We start from the raw sequence: 23044 nt of genomic DNA, 5'->3' as shown, positions 1-23044 counted from the left end.
GGTTCCAGCTGCATGACTGGCAGAGGGTAAGGTGAACCCAGCAGTGCCGTGACCACGCCATGCCCTTCCCGAGCGGGCCAGGATGGGTTGCGATGCGCTTCCTACAAGCACAGCGCTGCAGACACATCTTGGGAAGGAGGCATCCCATCCAGCTGGGGCGTGGGCTTCCGTGGCCTCCCATGCAGGTTGTGTGTTCTTAAGCGCGCCTGGACCCAGGTCTGCGTTAAGAGCACCTGCAGCCCCAGGATCTCTCCATCACCGGCTGTGCCCCACTCCTCTCTTTCCCCTGGATCAGAAAGAACCACCAACCTTCTCCTCCCACCACAGTGACCTCTTGGCTCCATCCTTTCTCCGTTAGTGCGATAATGACATTTTCTCATTGTAATTGAATTTGGGGGTTGGGTGAGGGGATGATCTTTCTTTTTCCGAGTCTTCGCTCCCCTCTCCCGCACTGAGGCACAGAAATAGTCCCAGCTGTGAGATGAAGGTTGCAGAGTTTAAAATTGCAACTTGGTACTATTTATACTCCAGCCTGAAAGATGTTTTTTTGCGCAGTCGTTTATTTTGTTGTGGTGGAGATGGCTCATGCTGGAAGCAGCAGGAACTGGTGCTATATAAACAGTTCTCTGGGGACAAGTGGGTGGTGAGGGAGCCTTCAGGTGCAGGAGGCAGGGACGAGGCCTGCCCAGAAACCCTGAACACGCCTCCCTGGAGCAGGACGGTGTGGCCTGGTAGGGAAAGCAGATCATGTGCTGGGTGAACTTTCTTCCTGCATGCTGGCCATGACAAAAATAACAACAGAAACTGGTATTTTAGAAGTCGTAAAAGTAGTAGATACTTGGGGGGAAAAAAACCCTAATTTTTTTTTTTTTTTTTTAAGACAGGTCTTGCTCTGTCACCCAGGCTGGAGTACAGTGGCACGATCTCGGCTCACTGCAACCTCCTCCTTCCGGGTTCAAGTAGTCCTCTTGCCTCAGCCTCCTGAGTAGCTGGGACTACAGACACATGCCATCGCTTCCGGTTAAGTTTTGTATTTTTAGTAGAGACGGGGTTTCGCCATGTTGGTCAGGCTGGTCTCAAACTCCTAGCCTCGGATGCTTGGCCTGCCTTGGCCTCCCAAAATGTTGGGATTACAGGCGTGAGCCACTACACCTGGCCAAACCCCTAATTATTTCCCTAATTTTTACACAAGCGCATGAAGCAGTTGTACACTGACAGACCCTTTGCACGTTTGTGATTGGCTTCATTTATGGAGCATTAAAGGGTTTTTTTTTTTTAATGTGTTCCCATGTTTAAACATTGGGGCATTTCCTATCAAATTAGGATTTCTGGCTTCTCTTAGAAAATGGAAGATCTGGTAGCTCTGGGCCTGCGTTTCCTGATGGCGGCTAGTGGCCAGCAGCTGGAGGACTGGATGAGCACCTCTGAGATCACCACAAGCCCGATGGCCTGCTTCACTCATGTATTTTAATGTCCGGCCTGATGACTGGGTGTTTTTTCTTCTCTTTTTTTTAAAGACAAGTTCTCACTCTGTCGCCCAGCCTGGAGTGCAGTGGTACGATCACTGCTCACTGCAGCCTCAGCCTCCTGGGTAGCTGGGACTACAGGGGTGCACCACACTTGGCTAATTTTCGTATTTTTAGTAGAGACGGGGTTTTACCATGTTGGCTAGGATGGTCTCGATCTCCTGACCTCGTGATCCATCCGCCTCAGCCTCCCAAAGTACTGGGATTACAGGTGTGAGCCACTGCACCCGGCCAAATTTTTTTTTTTTTTTTTTTAAAGGGACGGAGCCTCACCATGTTGCCCAGACTGGTCTCGAATTCCTGGACTTCAGTGATCTTCCTGCCTCGGCCTCCCAAAATGTTGGGACTACAGGCATGAGCCACTGCTCCTGGCCACGGACCCTTTACATAACATAAAAAATTCAAGTTTCCCTTGTCAGAGTCCCTTTCCCAACTCCTCCTGCCCAGGGCTAAGTAAGCCCTATTAATAGGGTTTCCAAAGAAACTATGGGACACCCAGTTGAATGTGAATTTCAGATAAACAACAAATAATTGTTTTAGTATAAGCACATCTCTTAACTATTAGCAGTTTGGCACATATCATTCCAGGCCTTTCTCTGTGGAGACAGGTACTTTTTTTTTTTTTGAGATGGAGTCTCGCTCTGTTGCCCAGGCTGGAGTGCAGTGGTGGGATCTCGGCTCACTGCAGCCTCTGCCTCCCAGGTTCAAGTGATTCTCCAGCCTCAGCCTGTGACTATGGGCACATACCACCATGCCTGGCTAATTTTTGTATTTTTAGTAGAGATGGCGTTTCACCATGTTGGTCAGGCTGGTCTCAAACTCCTGACCTCAGGTGATCCGCCCGCCTCAGACATTTTTTTGGTATGGTTTGTATCTGGCACTGTCTGCAGCTTGCTTTTCCTCTCTGGGGTATCGCCGGGGCCACTGTGTTTATTAGAGCAGGCTGTGAGGCTGCGGACTCCATCTGGATTAGGATTCTTGCCCCGCGCTGTTTGTTAACCTTGTGATCTTGAGTAGGCTACCCCATCTCTCTGAGCCTCATCTGTACAATGTGGAGGGTAAGTGTAGCTTATTTCCTGTATTTGTTGATCTTGTCTCTTTTGAAAGCTGTGTAGAATGGAGAGGCCGTGGTGGCTTTAACCAGTCCTCTGTGATGGGTGCCAGGACTGCTGCCCGTTTATTGCTCTTTCAAAGGAGGCAGTGGAAGGGGGTCGAGCAGGAACTGGGCACATAATCCTAAGACTTAGTTTGCTTTAAAAAAAAAAAAAAAAAAAAATGAAGGGTGTTTGTCTCCCTGGAAACCACTTGCTAATCTCCAGGATGTCGTCTCTTTTTCAGGCGAAGGAGGTGGAGGAGACCATCGAGGGCATGCTCCTCAGGCTGGAAGAGTTTTGCAGCCTGGCTGACCTGGTGAGTGGCTTCCTGGGAGGCGTGGATTTAGGCCCAGGCCAGACTTCGGGCCCTTGCTGGAGTTTTCTGGGGAAGCCATTTTGGTGGTGAGTTAGCAACCAGAAGGAATGGGGCAGCAGCCAGCGCTGAGAGGAAAACCACGTGCAAACACTCCCTTCTCTCTCTCTCTCTCTCTCAACCCCAAGTGCTTCCTGAGGCGGCCATCTTGATCTCGTCCTTCCCCCGAGATGGTTTTTATTCCGCAGAGGAGCCAGGAGTGGACCACAAGGTGGCACTCTCGGGCACCGATGCAGGGAGCCGTTCAGCGGGGACACTAGACTATATTTAACTTTCCTCAGCTCTGCACCGTCCCCTGTGCAAACATGGAGACAGCCAGGAAATGGCTTCAGGCCTGTGAGGCCTAGGAGGAGCCTCTTGCCCGGGCCACAGCCCGCGGTGGAGTTGGGCATTGAGTTCCTTCCTGAATCTTTCTGTTCTCTCTGCTTTTACCTCCTACTCTGCCTGGTTGGCCCAAATCTCCCAGCCTGATTGAGGCGGAAGATGGAAAACAATGGCCCAGAAGACAAGGCCTCCCAAGCCAGAGTCTCTAGAAATTGCCTCTAGAGGCTGGGTGCAGTGGCTCACACCTGTAATCCCAGCACTTTGGGAGGCCGAGGCGGGCAGATCACCTGAGGTCAGGAGTTCAAGACCAGCCTGACCAACATGGTGAAACCCTGGCTCTACCAAAAATACAAAAATTAGCTGGTGTGGTTGCAGGCATCTGTAATCTCAGCTACTCAGGAGGCTGAGGCAGGAGAATCGCTTGAACCCAAAAGATGGAGGTTGCAGTGAGCTGAGATTGTACCACTGCACTCTAGCCTGGGTGATAGATCAAGATTGTGTCTCAAAAATAAAAAAAAAGAGAGAAAGAGAAAAGAAAAATTGTTTCTAGATCCCAGTGTTCCCAGGATTGCTGCCAGCCAGGTGAGGAGCCCCCAGGAGCATTGATAGAATTTTCTAGAAGCTCCCAAGCTTGTTAGAGGCAAACCAGTAACCTGGGCTTGAGGTGTCTGCCTGGAGGCCCAAAGTGCTCCATGTTGTGACCAGGCCCTGTGTCTCCCCAGAATGGAGGAAGCCTGCCCACCCGGGCCCAGTGGTATGCGTTTGTGTCCCTGAGAAGCACTGTGTCCGGACCCTGAGAGTGTTTGTGAGAACCCAAGGGAGTAACAGTAACAGCAGCCCCAGGTGTTCATTGAACACCTTCCTTTGTGCCTGGCACAAAGCCACCCTAGACAGCAGGCACTGAGTCATCCCTATATATTCAGCAGACCTCAGCCCAACTTCTAGGGTCACAGCGGAAATCCCAAGAGGAACTATGTGGTTTCTTCTCTTGAGTCAAGTTTTATGTTCAGATGTGGGTCCAGGTGGGAGCCAAGTAATAAGACAGGCTTTTAATAGCCTGGATTGTCCTTTCTTTACCACCATGCATTGGGCTCTCTCTCTCTCTCTCTCTCTCTCTCTCTTTCTGTCTGTCTTTCCCTCCCTCCCTCCCTCCCTCCTTTCCTTTCTTCCTTCCTTCCTTTCGAGACAGAGTCTCGCTCTGTCCCCCAGGCTGGAGTGCAATGATGCGATCTCAGCTCACTGCAACCTCTGCCTCCCGGGTTCAAGTGATTCTCCTGCCTCAGCCTCCCGAGTAGCTGGGATTACAAACATGCGCCACCATGCCCGGCTAATTTTTGTATTTTTTAGTAGAGATGGGGTTTTACCATGTTGATCAGGCTGGTCTCGAACTCCTAGCCTCAAGCGATCCTCCCGCCTCAGCCTCCCAAAGTGCTGGGATTGATTATAGGCGTGAGCCACCACGCCTGGCTGTATTGGGCACTTTCTCAGGAATGGGCTCCGTGATAAGCTTGAGTAGGCAGAGACAGTTCAGTCCATCTCCATCCCCACCAATCCCCAGTGTATGTGGGGAGGCTGATTTGGGTACCAGTTGGTGCCATCCTATGCTACAGTGCTGTCGTGAAGGTAAGGTCAAGGTGTGAAGGGATTCCAGAGCCAGGGTGTTAAGTCCTGCCTAGGAAGTTGGGAAGGCTTTGTAGAACAGGTGGTAATGAATCTGGGACTGGAAGGAGAAACAAAGAATTCAACAGATTGGGAAGGAGGGCATTCAGGCAGAGGGACCAGCCTGTGCAAAGGTGGGGAGGCCAGGCATGTGGTGTGGCTGGGCACCGGGTGGAGGATCGTGGCTGCGGGCAGGGAAGGCAGGTTGGGAGGATGGTGTGGATGGATGCTCCAGGGATACCTTTGTTCTCAAATCCCATCCCGTCATCCACGTGGGCACTCTGTGCAAGGAGACCCAGCATCAGCCTAAAGAGGGCTGGGGGCAGGAGTCCGTGTGGACAGGTGGAGAGAGACCCATGTGGCCCAGCCCTGAAAAACCATCGCAGCTTCCTGTGGTGGGAAGTGTGTGTCTGTGTTGCCAGGAGACTCAAGATTGCAGGCAGCATCGGGCAGGTCCTCCTCACTCGAAGCCTGGAGATGCTTCGTGGAAAGATTTAATCCTGCGGCCACACACAGATGACCCACAGCTCCAATCCTGCCTGCAGATAATTTGATGTTTCTGGGGCGGGGGGGAAAAAGGCATTAGCTTGTGACATTTTTAGAATTTCATGTGAAAAATCTGGAGTTCTGGCTTCTCTCAGAAAAGCAAAGATCTGGCCCTCCTGGGGTACTCATTCCTACCTAGCAAGCATCGGCCACCATGTCACGTGGCAAGCAAGCGACCGCCTGCTGTGGGCAGCGAATGTGCTTTCCAGCTTGCTGCAGTGCCGGCTGCTCCCAGGGAGCCTTCCTGACTCCACAGCCGCCACGTGCTTGTGTATTTTTGATAGATGATGTTTCTGTGTTCTTTTGACCCTACTGAAAGTGGGAAAATAAAGCCAGACCAAGAGGATCCCGTGTTCCAAGAAATGGAAGAGAATATGCATCCGTTGGGAAGCAGTCTCTTCCCATGTGTCTGTGTTGACAGGATGTGCCCAGCCAGTTCTGCAAATATGTGACGCTTTTGGGACCCCTGGGGGTGTTTGAGCTTACAGCCCCTGCATGGGCACTCTGTGCCGATGCCATTTATATTCTAGAAATCCTCTTGGCCCCTAGAGGTTCACGCTTGGCTTACCTGGTATGTTTGCTGTGTGCTGTGGGACCACCTGACTGCAGAGAGAGGTGTCCAGTGATCAGCCCTAGCTTGGGGCCTCTTTTTCTCTTTAAGAGCTGCTTTGAAATCCAAGCTAGGGATGAGTAGGGTCCTCTAGGGGCGAGTAGGGTCCTCTAGGGGCAGGTGATGTCACACCATGGACCACTGTCCCCCCAGGTCCCTGCCTCGGTCTTCAGAAACACTGTTTGATCAATTTACACGTCCGAGAGAAGGCAGGCCCTGGGCTGCACGGTTTAGAGAGAAGCCACTTCCTTTCTGATAAAATTGGGCTGTTAGAAATCAAAGTCTGGGCGCGGTGGCTCAAGCCTGTAATCCCAGCACTTTGGGAGGCCGAGACGGGTGGATCACGAGGTCAGAAGATCGAGACCATCCTGGCGAACACGGTGAAACCTGTCTCTACTAAAACATACAAAAAACTAGCCGGGCGAGATGGCAGGCGCCTGTAGTTCCAGTTACTTGGGAGGCTGAGGCAGGAGAATGGCGTAAACCCGGGAGGCGGAGCTTGCAGTGAGCTGAGATCCGGCCACTGCACTCCAGCCCGGGCGACAGAGCGAGACTCCGTCTCAAAAAAAAAAAAAAGAAATCAAAGTCCAGCTTCCTGTCTGCTCTATTAGTTCTTCCACTAGCCTGTCCTGATCACTCCCTGTCACTGAAATTCACCCCTTTGTTCTGGGACCTCTTTTGACATTTGATATAATGCCAATTGTTGGCACTTCACGTTCTGATTCCTCCCACTGTGGGGCCATGGACACGTCACATTACCTCTCTGAACCTTTATTTTTTCCTCCATAAAATGAAGATAATGGTTCTGATTGTCTGTTGCTGTGTCAAACTACCCGAAAATTTCGTGATGTAGAACAACCACCCATTTATTCTGTGGGTTGGAGCAGGGCACAGAGGACTCAGCTCATTTGAGTCGAAGCTGGCTCCTTCATCACTTGTCTGATACCTGGGCTGGGCTGGCTGGGGCTGGTTGGTGTAACTTGCCTCGTGCACGCTCTCCATGTGGCTGGCGTGGGCTTCCTCGTAGCATGGCTGTTTGACCTCCCCAGAGCAAGCAGTCCAGTGGGCAGGAGGGAAGCTGCCACATGTCTTGAGGCCTGAGTGTGAAAAGTGACACAGTGTCACTTCTGTTGTAGTTTATTGGTCAAAGCAGTTACACAGCCCAGCCAGAATCAGGGGAGAGAACCTGGATTCTAACCCCTTCATGGAAGGAATTAAGGAGTTTGTGGCCATCCTTAATCCACTACAAATAGTTTCCATCTCCAAAGAGTTACTGTAAGGGATAGATGAGGCAGAGATGTGTGCTTTACACCCACTAGAATGGCTAGATCTTAAAAACCACCAAAATACCAAGTGTTGGCAAGGATGTAGAGCAACGAAGCTCTGATACATTGCTGGTAGAAATGCAAAAAAACCCACAGCCACTTTGGAAAACAGCCTGGCAGTTTCTTACAGGTTTTTTTGTTTTGTTTTGTTTTTTTGGAGACACAGTCTCACTCTGTTACCCAGGCTGTAGTGCAGTGGCGCTATCTCAGCTCATTGCAACCTCCGCCTCCTGGTTCAAGCGATTCTTGTGCCTGAGTAGCTGGAATTACAGGTGCCCACCACCACGCCTGGCTAATTTTTGTATTTTTAGTAGAGATGGGGTTTCACCATGTTGGCCAGGCTGATCTCGAACTCCTGACCTCAAGTGATCCGCCCACCTCAGCCTCCCAAAGTGCTGGGATTACAGGCGTGAGCCACTGCACCCAGCCTCTTACAAAGATGAACATGTGCTTAACCTACATCCCAGCAATTCTAGCCCTTGTCATTACCAATAAGGAATGAAAACAAGTGCCCAAACCACACAAAGATTCACACACAAATGTTCATAGAAGCCTTATTCACCGGGCGTGGTAGCTCATGCCTGTAATCCCAGCACTTTGGGAGGCTGAGGCAGGTGGATCTCCTGAGGTCAGGAGTTCAAGACTAGCCTGGCCAACATGGCGAAACCCCGTCTCTACTAAAAATATAAAAATTAATCAGGTGCAGTGGCATGCACCTATAGTCCCAGCTACTCGGGAAGCTGAGGCAGGAGAATCACTTGAACCCGGGAGGCGGAAGTTGCGATGAGCTGAGATCGCGCCACTGCACTCCAGCCTAGGTGACAGAGTGAGACTCCATCCCCCCCGCCAAAAAAAAAGAAGCCTTATTCATGATACTCCAAACTGTAAACAACCCAAATGTCCATCTGCAGTAGAATGAGTAAAGCAACTGTTGTTTATGCATATATTGGAATACTACACAGCAATGAAAAAGAATTGGCTGCTATACACAGCAACAGAGATGATCTCACACATGTGATATGGAGCAAAAGAAGTCATGGCCAGGCATGATGGCTCACACCTGTAATTCCAGCTCTCTGGGAGGACAGACTGGAAGGGCTGCTTGAGCTCAGGAGTTTGAGACCAGCCTGGGCAACATAGGGAAACCCCATCTTTATTTTTAAATCATAATAATAAATTTAAAAAGAAAAGCTTAACACAAGAATACATTCTGTGTGATTCCACTAGTCTGAAGTTCAGCAATAGGCAGAACTAATCTCTGGGTGGTCTAAGTCCGGTAGTGGTTGGTCTGGGGAGGGTAGTCATGGCCTGCAGGAGGCCTTACGGGGTGAGGAAATATTCTATATTTTAGTCTGGGTGGTGGTTACACAGATGTAAACATATGTGTGGATTCCTCAAGCTGTTCCACTTATAAGCTGTGCCCTTTCCTTTGTGTCGCTTACACCCAGTTAAAGATCATTGCTGAGCGCAGTACCTGCTATTTATTAAATGACTAATAAATGGTAGCTACTAATGCCATCATCGTTATTACCAAAGCAGCAGAGGGGCATGACGCTGAGGAAGTTATTCAGAGTAAGGCTGGATTTGTAAAGCCTTTCAGCTCAGTGCCCTGTGGGGTTTGGGTAGCTTGTCCGGTCCCTCTGAAACTCCAGTGGCCTTGGGCCCACCTTCTGCCAAGGAGCAGACTCTTACTTCGCTCACATAAATGGAGAACATTTCCTGTTGGCCTTGGCCCAGCAGTTACATTTGGCGTGGGTGCGCGTTCTCGGGTCCAGTGCGTTTGGCTCTCCTTCCTAGGGGCCCTGAATCATTCTGGACAGATGACTTCGCTCTGTGATGACCTCAGCACCTGCTGCCCAGACTTCTGGGCTCTGGAGACCAGCTCTGGAGAGGTGGGAGGAGAGTTGGGGGAAGGGTCCGGGACCCCCAGGCTAGCCTACCTGGTTGGGTGTTTGTCCTGGCAGAGGCTCCAGAGCATGGAGGCTTCTTCACTGAAATCTCTTTGCTCTTCTCAGAGCGTACCCCAAGGTGCGCAAATGTAAACACCTGTAATGTGATGAGAAGTGAGTTGGAGGTGAAAAATATGCCACTTTTCTTTTGACTCTTCCATAAGAAGAAAGTGCTCCTCTGGGTAGCCATGTATTCCATGTTGGGGGGACTGTAGGGAGTGAAGGGGACTGGGGTTAACAAAAGTGGCAGCTGTCACTCAGCTCCAGCTGATTGTTGCCATGTGGAACATGGGCTCAGTGTGGCCAGGTCTTCTGATTTTTCACAAGAAGCCAGAGATCTGGGTTTCTAAGGGAAATATCCTGACTTTGACATCTTGGCATCTGGTTTGGTTTTACTTTTTTTAGGCATGATTGGGCTGACACTGCCTTGGCCCGATGGAACGACATCTGTAGACCTCTGGTGTTAGGAAGGGTGGCCTCAGGCCCATCTGGATTGGAATCCTCCCTCTCCCACTTTCTGGCTTTGTGACCTTGGGCCGGCTCATTTAGTTTCTCTGAGCCTCAGTTTTATCTCCCATAAAATAAGGTTGAAGAAGAAATATTTCTTGCCTCCCGGGGCCCGTTCCCAGCACACAGTCAGAGGTCATGGAGTGTGCTCTGTTGGTATCATGCCCCTCTAGACTGGACCTACGTTAACCCTACAGTTCTGTTTTTTCCTTTAATAAATGTTTAATTTTTTAAATAGAGATGGTGCCTCACTATGTTGCCCAGACTGGTCTTGAACTCCTGGCCTCAAGGGATCCTCTCACCTCAGCCTCCCAAAGAATTGGGATTACAGGTGTGAGCCCCTGCACCTGGCCCTAAAGTTTCTTTTATGGTTCCCAGCCCAGGGTGGAACCAAGAGTAAGGGTTGGGGTCTTTCAGCCCCTGGGATTGCCCTCCCTGGCCCCTCATTCTGAGTAACTACCTCTGGGTAAACCTCTGGGCAGGTATAAGCAGTTCCCTGTTGCCTTCGGTTTCAGCCATTGGAGAAGCTGCATCAGAGAAGGGATTTCTCTAAAAATAAAATAAGAGGCCGGGCGCCGTGGCTCACGCCTGTAATTCCAGCACTTTGGGAAGCCAAAGTGGGTGGATTACTTGAGGTTAGGAGTTCAAGACCAGTCTGGCCAACATGGTGAAACCCTGTCTCTACTAAAAATATAAAAATTAGCCAGGCGTGGTGGCAGGTGCCTGTAATCCCAGCTACTCGGGAGGCTGAGGCAGGAGAATCACTTGAATCTGGGTGCAGAGGTTGCAGTGAGCAGAGATGGCGCCACTGCACTCCAGCCTGGGCGTCTCAAAAAAAAAGAAAAAATAAAAAATAAACAAATAAAAATAAGGAAAAAAAAAAAACTATTCCCAGTTCTTTCGGATTTAGGGGGCGAGGGTGGTCCCTGAATCTCCTGTCTGCCCCTTTGTCTCCTGTAGGTTGCCAGTCCCAGCCCATACCCCCAAGCTCATTCTCACCCCTCCCCCAGTTTGTTTCTTTAGAAATTAACAGAAAGATACGATTCAGGTTTGCTGCCCCGTGTTCTGACCTTGCCCTGGAATTAATTATCTGCTCTTTGCTACATCAGGGTGATTTTCTCCAAGTTTAGCCTTGTTGAGGAATGAGCTTCTCTCTAGAAATCCGGCCTTGGGGAAGAAAGGGAGGAGACTGAGGACTTTTCCCTGTCACTGGTAACAAATGCTGGAGCCAGGCAGAGCGTGGAGCTGGGGTGAGACAATGGGGAGGGGTGATGACTGTGAAAACCCCAGCACTCAGGCCCATCTGGAGGGAGCAGCCTCGGCCTTTGCTGCCTGGGGAGACTCAGGCCCATCATTGCCAAAGCTGCTGACTTAAGAGAAGCTGTAGATTCAGAGCTAATTCCTTGATTTTTTAAAACTACATTTATGTATTTTTTATTTTTGAATAGTTTATATTTACAGAAAAGTTGCAAAGATTGTTCAGAGAGTTGCCATCTTAACCCTAAATTTTTAAAAATGTTTAATTTTTTAATGGAGATGGTGCCTCGCTATGTTGTCCAGGCTGGTCTTGCGTTCCTGGCCCCCACTGTTAACATCTCACGTCACCATGGTACATTTGTCAGTACTAAGGGGCCAGGCACAATGGCTGACGCCTGCAAACCCAACACTTTGGATTGAGGCAGGAGGATAGCTTGAGGCCAGGTGTTCAAGACCAGCCTGGACAACACAGTGAAACTCTGTCTCTACAAAAGATAAAAAATTAGCTGGGCATGGTGGTGGACAGCTGTAGTCCCAGCTATTCAAGAGATTGAGGCTGGAGAATTGTTTGAGCCCAGGAGGTCGAGGCTGCAACAAGCCATGATTGCGCCACTGCACTCCAGCCTGAGTGACAAAGCAAGACCCTATAAAACAAACAAACAAACAAACAAAAAGAAACACCCCCCCCCCAAAAAAAAAACAAATGAAGAAACCAGCATTGGTATATTGCTATGCACTGAACTCCACAGTTTGTTTCGATGTCACCAGTTTCCCATGAGTGTCCTCTTTCTGTTCCAGGATCCAGTCTAAGGTGCCACATGGCACGAGATTGTCACATCTCCTTAGTCTTTGCCAGCCTGTGACAGTTTCAGTCTTACCTCGCTTTTCATCACTTGTGCAGTTTCGAGGCATGCTGGTCAGGTGTTTCACAGAAGGTCTCTCGATTTTTGTGACGTTTTTCATGTGGTTAGATTGGAGATAGGAATTTGTGGAACGATCACCACAGAGGAGGAGGAGTCTTATCACATCCCATCAGAGGGTACCGGATGCCCACGTGGCATCGTGGATGTGAACCTGCGTAAGGTGGTGCCTGCGGCTTTCTCCAGTGGAATTTGCCATTTCCCACAATAGGCTTGTGCACATTTACTTTGTACTTTGAGCTATGATCTAATGCGATGTTAATTTTTTGTTGCTCAGTTTGTCCCAGCTTTGGCCATTTCATTCTGCAGGTTGGCTTCTGTGTCTCTTGGGTAAGCCCCATCTCATCTTTTATTTTGTGGAATACTTTCTTGCTTTCTGGGCTACAAGATGCTCCAGGCTCAGCTCAGTCCTAGAATCAGCCATTTCTCATGGGAGTCCCACTTGAAGTTTTGTTTTAGAGACAGGGTCTTGCACTGTCGCCCAGGCTGGAGTGCAGTGGCGCCACCTTGGCTCACTGCAACCTCCATTTCCCGGGTTCAAGCGATTCTCCTGCCTCAGCCTCCCGAGTAGCTGGGACTACAGGCACGCGCCATCACACGCAGCTACCTTTTGTATTTTTAGTAGAGACAGGGTTTCTCCATTTTGGCTATGGCTTGTCTTGAACTCCTCACCTCAGGTGATCTGCCCGCCTTGGCCTCCCAGATTGCTGGGATTACAGGTGTAAGCCACTGTGTCCAGCCTGCAAAATCTTTTTTTTTTTCAAAATATGAGATGAGGAAACCGAGGCCCAGGGAGGATAGGGGACCAGCCTCGTGTCATAGTGGAGAACAGTGGGCCAGGGGCTTAGGCCGGGCAGCCTGATACCACATGCCACCCTCTCAGGGCTTATCTTTGACCTTGTGGGATCAGGGCATGAAAAACAAGTATCCCTGAGGATACTAGACACCTAGAGCTAGGTGCCCAGAGAGATGGCGGTGCTGTGACCAGAGGAGGGCTAGGCGTGGGGAGAGGCGTGGAGGAGTTTGGTTTTAGACATACAGAGCAATGGGGCGAAGGTCGCAGGAAACCCAGGGCAAGGGGGAAATGTCGTCTGAACAGTGGTGGGAGCAGATTTTCATGATAACCACGAGAAGTCTGATGTACTTAGGCAGAAAGAGGAGGAAAAACAGTTACAGTTTTCAAAAAAAATTTTTTAAATAAAAATTTGGGGCCAGAAGTGGTGACTCACCCCTATAATCCCAGCTCTTTGGGAGACCGAGGCAAGTGGATCACTTGAGGTCAGAAGTTCAAGACCAACCTGGCCAACGTGGTGAAACCCCGTCTCTACTAAAATACAAAAACTACCCGGGCATGGTGGTGCGCACCTGTGGTCCCAGCTACTCAGGAGGCTGAGGCAGGAGAATCGCTTGAACCTGGGAGGCAGAGGTTACAGTGAGCTGAGATTGCACCACTTCACTCCAGCCTGGGCAACAGAGCCAGACTCAGTCTCAAAAAACAAACAAACAAACTAAAGCCACTAGGCCTAGCCCAAAATCTAGGGAAGGAGATTACCTGAGCGTGAGGATACCAGGAGGGTGAGACCCCGGGGAGCACGTCAGAAGCCACCTCCACACTCCACGCCAGCACTGTGCTAAACAGCTCATCCTCAGCATCCCAGCGAAAGGACCATCATCATCGCACCACTGTCCCAGTGAGCAAAGGACGGCTCAGAGAGGTGCAGTGAGTTGCCTAAGGTCACAGAGCTCATGGTGGGTAGAGCTAAATTTAAACACTAGCCTGAATCCTTAGTCCAGCTCCTGCTGTGCCCACTGGTGTTTCTGTAACAGTGGTCCCCAGATTCCTATTCCAACGTTGCCTCAGAGTGTTGGCTGAAAATGCAGATTCTCAAACTAGGAGAGGCTGGGAATCAGAATCAGTGTTTGAAAGGCTTCCCCAAGGAGATTCAGTTGCTCCCCAGAATTTTTTTTTTTTTCTTTTTTGAGATGGAGTTTCGCTCCGTCACCCAGGCTGGAGTGCAATGGCTCGATCTTGGCTCACTGCAACCTCTGCCTCCAGGGTTCAAGCAATTCTCCTGCCTCAGCCTCCCGAGTAGCTGAGATTAGAGGTGTATGCTCTATGCCTGGCTAATTTTTGTATTTTTAGTAGAGACAGGGTTTCACCATGTTGGCCAGGCTGGTCTTGAACTCCTGACCTCAGGTGATCCACCTACCTCAGCCTCCCAAAGTTCTGGGATTACAGGCGTGAGCCACCACGGCCAGCCGCTCCCCAGAATTTGAGAGCCATGAATATATGGCCTTTTTTTTGCACAGTGAGGATGTGATAACATGAAAATGGAATCTCTCATTCTTTCTCACACACACAGAAGAGTTAGGCTTGGTCCTTGGGTTCTGAAGGAAAAAGGAACCATCGGCGTCTGATTTCAGTGATCAAGGGAAAGATATGTGGCTTCACACAGTTCACTTCTGGAACCCTTGCAAGCAGAAGAAAATGATAACTCAAGGAGATGGTGCAAGGAAGTACTTAGGACAAGCCTGCGTGTCGGAAGCATCTGATACATGAGAGTTGTGGTGTTCATTAACATTATTAATGAATATTAATCGTAATGATCAACTTGTTAATATTCCAGTGCAATGAAAACTGGACTGACTTTGACTTTGGTTTAGAGAAGAGATTCTGATTCTTTCCATTTGCTCCAGTTCAGTGGTTTAGAAAACGAAGATATTTAGTTTGGGACTGGTGTTGCTGGGTGGTTGGCGGGGAAGTGATTAATTTGTGGTTCAGTAAATAATACCTGGGTAGGTCTGAGTCCGCAGAGGCGATGAGGTTGGTCCTCCCCTGGGGCTCTGGGTTGTTCTTGGGCCTGTCTGGTGCAGGATGCCACCTGGCACCTCAGCCATCGGTGGGGTCTGCGTAGACCCTGGCCGACCTCTGAGGCAGGCAGGAGGACACAGTGATGGGGCAGAAGGCCTGATGAGCTGTTTTGTTCCTTGCAGATCAGGAGTGATACGTCACAGATCCTGGAGGAAAACATCCCAGTCCTTAAGGCCAAACTGACAGAAATGCGTGGTATCTACGCCAAAGTGGACCGGCTAGAGGTGCGTCTAGGCAAACAAAGGTTCTGAGGCTGTGAACCTGATCTGGCTTTTCCCTTTTCCTGGAAGACGCCGATCTGGCCTTGAACATGCAGGCATTATGCCCAATGCAGGGGGTTGGTGGTGGCAGTTGGGGGGTCTGCACTCAAGTGATATTTTGAAAAAAAACCACAAGTAAGAATTTGTTTCCAGGCCAGGTGCAGTGGCTCATGCCTGTAATCCCAACATTTTGGGAAGCCAATGTGGAAGGATCGCTTGAGCCCAGGAGTTTGAGACCAGCAACATGGCGAAACCCCATCTCTACCAAAAATACAGAACTAGTCAGGTGTGGTGGGTGCATGCCTCTAGTCCCAGCTACTTGGGAGGCTGAGGTAGGAGGATGGCTTGAGCCCAGGAGGTCGTGGCTACCGTGAGCCTTGATTGTGCCACTGTACTCCAGGCTGGGCGATAGAACAAGATCCTGTCTCAAAAAGAAAAAAAAGAATTTGTTTCCAACATTTAAAATCAGGGTACTTTATATAAAAATCTGCATTTTAAGCTTTTGAAAATTCAGAAACTTTGATAACCCTGGGCCCACATTTCCTTAAATACTTTAATCTGTTTATGTTTCAAGGCATAAATATATAATGTATACACATCTAAGTATGTAATTTAGTGAATTTTTACATATATCGACATCATGTGATGATGACCCAAATTGAGAGCGAGAACATTTCCAGGCCCTGGGTTGCATTCTTGCAATGTTCTTGCAAGAATGGATGGAGGCTGGGCGTGGTGGCTCACGCCTGTAATCCTAGCACTTTGGGAGGCTGAGGCGGGTGAATCAATGGAGGCCAAGAGTTTGAAACCACCCTGGCCAACCTGGTGAAACCCTGTCTCTACTAAAAGTATGAAAATCAACTGCGTGTGGTGGCACACACTGAGGAGGCTGAGGCACAAGAATCACTTGAACCTGGGAGGCAGAGGTTGCAGTGAGCCAAGATCGCACCACTGCACTCCAGCCTGGGCAACAGAGCAAGACTGTCTGAAAAAAAAAAAAAATGGATGGAGCTGGTGGCTGCTGCTCCTCAGAAGGGCATGGGCTCTCCAGTTTTCCACAGTCCTCACCATGCCCTCTTGCCTTACCACTGACGTAGCTCACCCATCTTTTACTTGCCTGGCTAAGATGCATGGCATCTCATTTCCTCCTTGCTGCACTGCAGAGTCAGTCCTCTCACTGCCCCCATCTCCTGGAAGAGGAGCATAAGCTTTGCAAGGTCAGCCACTTCTCTGGGGTCACACTACTAGTTACATCAAGCCAGGACTCCAGCTCATATGTGCCGGTCCAGACACTCTTCATCCACCTGGGGCCCTAGGCTTGGGACCCTGGCTCCGTGCACAGCAGAGGACTGGGAGGCTGAGAGGACCTTGCGGCTGTGTCATAGTCACCTGGCCAGAGGGAATGTGAGCCCCTCCCAAGCTGCAGAGGGAGGGAGCAGGCGTGGCTGTCAGCACCGAGTTAGCAGAGAATTAACATTCTTGTCAGCAGAGAATGAAGCAGGAATATAATTAAAACTTTGCCCTTGGAATAGCTGATTCATTTGAATTTTATTCCACACGTTTGAAAGAGGAAAGAAAATGTGAAGACTTGCAGCTTGGTTCTCGCCTGGCCTGGGCCAGCCCAGCTATCAGGACCGTTCCTTTCTGAGCATTCAGTCCATTGACGTTGACTGAGGGCCGGCCAGGAGAGACCCTCAGCAGGGTATTACCACATCAGCCTCCTATCGCTCCTGGGAGAAATTACCATGAACTTAGTGGCTTAAAACAACACACAGGAGCCTCTCTGAGCCCACCCTGGCTCAGGAGGCTGCCCAATTTTAAAAAAAGAAGAAGAAAAGAAAACAACACCTTTTTTTTTTTTTTTTTTTGAGACGGAGTCTCACTCTGTAGCCCCAGCTGGAGTGCAGTGGTATGATCTTGGCTCTCTGCAACCTCTGCCTCCTGGGTTCGAGTGATTCTCCTGCCTCAGCCTCCCAAGTAACTGGGATTACAGGCGCCTGCCACCACGTCCAGCTAATTTTTGTTTTTTTAGTAGAGACAAGGTTTTGCCATGTTGGCTAGGCTGCTCTTGAACTCCTGACCTCAAAGGATCTACCCGCCTCAGCCTCCCAAAGTGCTGGGATTACAGGCATGAGCCACTGCACTCGTCCACGACACACATTTATTATCTTATAGTTCTGGAAGTCAGAAGCCCAAAATGTGCTTTATGGGGCTAAAGTCAAGGTGGTGGCAGGTTGGCCCCTTCAGGAGGCTCTGGGGAGAATCTTCGCCTTTCCTTGCCTTTTTTCCTGCCTTTTCCAGATTCTAGCACTGCCTGCATTCCTTAGCTCGTGGCCCCTGCCTCCCGCTTCAAAGCCCATGGAGTGACATCTTCCTGTCTCTCTGTTGCTGGCCCTCCTGCCTCCCTCTTGTAAGGACCCTTGAGATTATGTTGGGCCTACCTGGATGATCCACAGTGACCTCCTATTCCAAGATCCTTAACTTAATCACACCTGCAGGATCCCTTTTGCCAAGGAAGGTGACATATTCACAGGTCCTGGGACTAGGATGTGGACATCTTTGGGAGCCATTGTTCTGCTGCTCACACTTGGCCAGGATTTGCTTTCATTAGGCAAGTGCTGTGAAGGGAAGCAGCGACTGAGGCATGGGATCTATAGGACCCTGGAGAAGGAGTGGAAGGAACTGTGTTAGGTGGGTGGAGGAACTGTGGGAACTGTGTCAGGTGGGTGCAGCTCAGGCAGGGGCTCCAGGCGGGATCTTGGCTCTGAGCAGGGAGGAGATTTGGGTGTTGGAAGGATCTTGGGAGGCCAGGTATTGGGGGCAAAGGGGAATCAGACCCCAGTGGGGCCAAAGAAACTGGCGGCAGCAGCCAGGTTGTCCAACCCTTGCCGTCGGAGGTCAGGACTTTGGCCTTTATCCTGAGGAGGAGGAAGCCGCTGAAGAGTCCGGACAGCCTAGTGGTTAGGAACGCACACCCCAGAGCAGGGCTTCTCAGCCCCAGTGCTGCTGCCCTGGAAAATTCTCTGTTGTGGGGTTGTTCTGGGTATTGTAAGTTGCTTAGCAGCCTCTCTGGCCTCCACTCCCAAGATACTATTAGCATTCCTCCAACCCCACTCCCCAGCCTGACAACCAAACATGTGGCCAAATGTCCCCGGGGGGCAAGGTCCCTGCTGTTTGGAAGCGCTGATCTAGAGCCGCACAGCCGGGATTCACGTCCTAGTGCTGCTGTCTCCTAGCGTGTGACCCCCAGAAAATTCCCAGCCTCATTTCCCCATAAAATGGGAGGTTCTTGCACCCAAATCTTGCACCCAAATCCATAAAACGGTGAGGTTCTTGCACCCAAATCCTTGTATTCAACAAACATTTGCTGCACGGTGGGCTTCTCAGAGATGGGTGCTGGGCATACGACCCAGGGGAAATGTCTGGTTCCCTGTGGGTGGTCCTGGAGGAGCATTAGACAGGGAAGCAGGCTGGGTGGGGCGGGTCGGCCTCAAGAGCACACACCAAGGGGTCCTGGCCAGAGCTGGAACAGAGGGGGCTTCCCAAGTGTGTGACCTGGACCCTAAGGCCTGAGATTGGGTGCAGAAAACCTGGGGAGGGAGCAGCTTGTGCAAAGAAAGGTCCAGGGGCGGGAAAAGGCAGCTTCTCAGACACCTGGGGCCCGGGAGGAGCTCAAGGTCAGGGATGAGACTAGAGAGAGGGATGTAGCCCACAGGGTAGGGCCAAGGCCTGGAGTTTGGACCCTGTCCTTAGAATGACAGGACCCATCAGAGGGATTGCAGCTGCTGTAACCCCCACTCCCCACCAACAGGAAAGTTGACATTGATTATTCTTTTTTTCATTCATTCATTCATTCGTTCATTCATTCATTCATTCATTGTAGAGACTGAGGCTCACTAAGTTGCTGCCCAGGCTGGTCTCGAACTTCTTCTTTTTTTTTTTTTTTTGAGACGGAGTCTCGCTCTGTTGCCCAGGCTGGAGTGCAGTGGTGGGATCTTGGCTCACTGCAACCTCTGCCTCCCGGATTTGAGTGATTCTTCTGCCTCAGCCTCCTGAGTAGCTGGGATTACAGGAATGCCCACCACACCTGGCTAATTTTTGTATTTTTAGTAGAGATGGGGTTTCACCATGTTGACCAGGCTAGTCTCGAACTCCTGACCTCAAGTGATCTACCCGCCTTGGCCTCCCAAAGTGCTGGGATTACAGGCGTGAGCCACCATGCCCAGCCGATTATTCTTAAAGTATACCATTTGGAGGTGTGGGGTATATTTACCAGGTGATACAACAATAAGCACTATCTCATTCCAGAACATTTTCCCAAAAGGTACCTCATGCCTACTGGCAACCATTCCCCAGCCCCCGACTCTGGCAACCACTCTTCTACTTTCTGTCTCTGGATTTGCCTATGCTGGACATTTCGTGCTAATGGAATCATACCATATATGGCCTTTTGGGCTTGGCTACTTTCACTTGCCATAAAGGTTTCAGGGTTCATCTATGTTGTAGCATGTGCCAGGACCTCATTCCTTCTGTGGTTGAATCACCTTTTGGTATATGGCTGGACCGTACTTCATTTGTCCATGCACTAGCTGGTGCACAGTCGGGTGCTTTCCACTTTACGGCTGTTGTGAATAATGCTGCTATGAACGTTTGCGTACAAGTTTTTGTGTGACATATGTTTTCATTTCTTTTGGGTAGATACCTAGGAGTGGAATTATTGGCAGGTCTTTTTAGGAGAGCTATGGAAACTCATTTTAGGAAGTTTCAAACAATTTTCCGAAGTGACTACAACATTTTGAACTCCACTCGTTTTAGGAAGTTTCAAACAATTTTCCAAAGTGACTACACCATTTTGAACTTCCACCCACGCAACTACTACAATTTTTTTTTTTTTTTTTGAGACGGAGTCTCTCTGTGTCGCCAGGCTGGAGTGCAGTGGTGCAATCTCAGCTCACTGCAACCTCTGCCTCCTGGGTTCAAGCAATTCTTCTGCCTCAGCCTCCCGAGTAGCTGGGACTACAGGTGCCCGCCACCACGCCCAGCTAATTTTTTGTATTTTTAGTAGGGACGCGGTTTCACCATGTTGGATGGTCTCGATCTCCTGACCTCGTGATCCGCCCGCCTCAGCCTCCTAAAGTGCTGGTATTACAGTCATGAGCCACCGCGCCTGGCCTACTATAAGATTTAGATGGAGATTGCAAACTCAGATGCCAACAGGAGCCAGAACTGCTGAGGGACCAGGTGTTAGAAGACCAACCCCAAGCTCTCCCCATTCCTTTCTGGGAACAGCTGAGAAGCAACTGTCACCACCGTGGGGCGTGAATCTCCCGGCTGTCACAGACCACGCTCTGCCCTAGAGTCTCACCAACATTGAGGCTGAGTGGCACTCACCTCCTGTCAACACCCCTGCACATCTGCTTTCTTTAGAGTAGAGAGAGATTTCTCTGTAACTGATGCTCCGTTAAAAGGGGGGAGTCCTAAGGGAAGTTCCAAGAGGGCTGTGGATTTTTAAGGTCAAGTGGGAGATGATGTATTTCTTTTCCTTTTTTTTTTTTTTTTTTGGAGACAGAGTCTCGCTCTGTCACCCAAGCTGGAGTGCAATGGCACGATCTCAGCTCACTGCAACCTCTGCCTCCCGGGTTCAAGTGATTTTCCTGCCTCAGCCTCCCAAGTAGCTGGGACTACAGGCGTATGCCACCCCGCACAGCTAATTTTTGTAGTTTTAGTAGAGATGGGGTTTCACCATGTTGGTCAGGCTGGTCCCGAACTCCTGACCTCATGATCTGCCCGCCTCAGCCTCCCAAAGTGCTGGGATTACAGGCGTGAACCATCGTGCCCAGCTGATGATGTATTTCCTATTAGCTCAAGTGTGTGCCATCAAACAATAAAACTGAGGGACCTGCTGAGAACCTGACATTGTATGGGGCAGGTGGACTCCAGAACTAGAGAGCTGGGGCTCTGATCTGCCCCTTTGGAGTCAGTGGCAAGGAAGACCCCCATCTCCTGGAAGGGAATGTGCCGTCCACCCCTCAGAGTCATTGTGAGGATTAAACGAGACCAGCACCTGCCATCTTACAGATGCTCCGCAAGGACAAACTATTATGGTGGTTGTAGTGGTCCACAAGGCTGAGAGAGGGAGAATCTGTCCAGGATGGAACAATGACTGCTCTGCCCTGCCAGGGGGAGGTCCTGGGGTAACTAGAGTGTCAGTGGCTTCCACAGACTGCAAGTCCACCCTGCCCTCAGAATCAGTGTGACCTGCCAGGTGAGAGCTTGGAAACCACTAGGTGACCTCTTAGGCCAGAACTTGACCCTTTATCAGTTGTATTAATAAAAACTAACTTTGTTTTTTTTTTGAGACAAGTTCTCGCTCTGTCATCCAGGCTGGAGTGCAGTGGTGCAGTCACGCTTCCTGGCCTCAACCGATCCTCCCACCTCAGCCTCCCAAATAGCTTGGGACTATAGGCGTGCACCACCACACCCAGCTAATTTTTTTTTTTTTTTTTTTGAGACGGAGTCTTGCTCAGTCGCCCAGGCTGGAGTGCAGTGGCACAGTCTCGGCTCACTGCAAGCTCCGCCTCCCAGGTTCACGACATTCTCCTGCCTCAGCCTCCCGAGTAGCTTGGATTACAGGCACCTGCCACCGTGCCCGGCTAATTTTTTGTACTTTTTTAGTAGAGACGGAGTTTCACTGTGGTCTCGATCTCCTGACCTTGTGATCCGCCCGCCTCAGCCTCCCAAAGTGCTGGGATTACAGGCGTGAGCCACTGCGCCCTGCCACAATTTTTTGTATTTTCTGTAGAGATGGAGTTTTGCCGTGTTGCTCAGGCTCATCTTGAACTCCTGGGTCAAGCAGTCTGCCCACTTTGGCCTCTCAAAGTGCCAAGATTACAGGCATGAGCCACTTTGCCCAGCCAACAAAAACTAATATTTTTGAGTACCTACTACAGGCGAGGCACTATGAGTGCTTTATACATAAGAACTCACTTCAACTCCACAGCAACCCCAGGAGCAAGGTCCTGCTATTAGTCTCATTTTACAGAAAAAGCCGCTGAGGCACAGAGATGAGAAGTGACGCTCCTGAGTTCACACAGGTGGGAAGTGGTAGAACTGGGGTTGCAAAGTTTATGTTCCCCCCTGCTGGATGTCAACACACCTTTCTGTACAGGAATCATGCTCTGAAGCTGGGAACTCTTTGGTGGAAATGTTCAAATTCTCCAGGCATAGTGGCTCGGCCTGTAATCCCAGCACTTTGGGAGGCCGAAGTGGGAGGATCACTTGAGCCTAGGAGTTCGAGATCAGCCTGGGCAACATGGCAAGACCCCTGTGTCCAGGGGGGACGAAAGTGTTCAAATTCCTCAATACTTGCCAATATATTTTTAAACAATGAGGCTTTCCTCCTTCCCTCCCTCTCAACTGATTATAAAAGTAGCGTGTCTTTATTGAAGAGGAAAATATGCAGAAATCAATTGTGCTCCCTGCACCCAGCCCTCAGGGTGGCTAAGATTAGCGGTGAGCCCTCTCGCTCACCTGCAGCCACCACAGCCTGGCTGTGTGGGTGGACATGTGCGTCTCCTCTCCCCAGAGTCGGGGCTGCCCTGGCCCAGGTTTCCGCCTCTCTGGCTGTGGCTTGGCCGGGCTGGCCTCCCTGGCAGGCATTTTGGAGACAGTTCAGACGTCGCGAGCGCACATTCCTCAGCTTCGCCTCACACTCTCCACCAGATTGGTATTAACGCAGGGAGCATAAAATTGGAATCGGCTGGAGGAAGGGGAGTCGGGACTTTCTTCTGAGTTTTACAACCATATGTGCGGGCTGAGCCAG

General features: G+C 50.2%; 1 protein-coding gene across 2 annotated transcripts in view; it reads left to right on the top strand.

Annotated features, from left to right (window-relative positions):
- BCAS4 (breast carcinoma amplified sequence 4) overlaps nucleotides 1-23044 on the top strand; it is an 89755-nt gene that overhangs the window by 22353 nt on the left and 44358 nt on the right. For both annotated transcript variants that reach the window (XM_025399711.1, XM_025399710.1), the window contains exons 2-3: nucleotides 2865-2936; nucleotides 15085-15186. In XM_025399711.1, the coding sequence (XP_025255496.1) occupies nucleotides 2865-2936; nucleotides 15085-15186 (174 nt within the window). The remainder of the gene's footprint in view (nucleotides 1-2864; nucleotides 2937-15084; nucleotides 15187-23044) is intronic.

Source organism: Theropithecus gelada, chromosome 10 (assembly GCF_003255815.1).
Source record: "Theropithecus gelada isolate Dixy chromosome 10, Tgel_1.0, whole genome shotgun sequence".
NCBI classification, from domain to species: domain Eukaryota; kingdom Metazoa; phylum Chordata; class Mammalia; order Primates; family Cercopithecidae; genus Theropithecus; species Theropithecus gelada.
The sequence above is the reverse complement of the archived record's forward strand: the minus strand, read 5'-3'. Positions and strand labels throughout refer to the sequence as shown.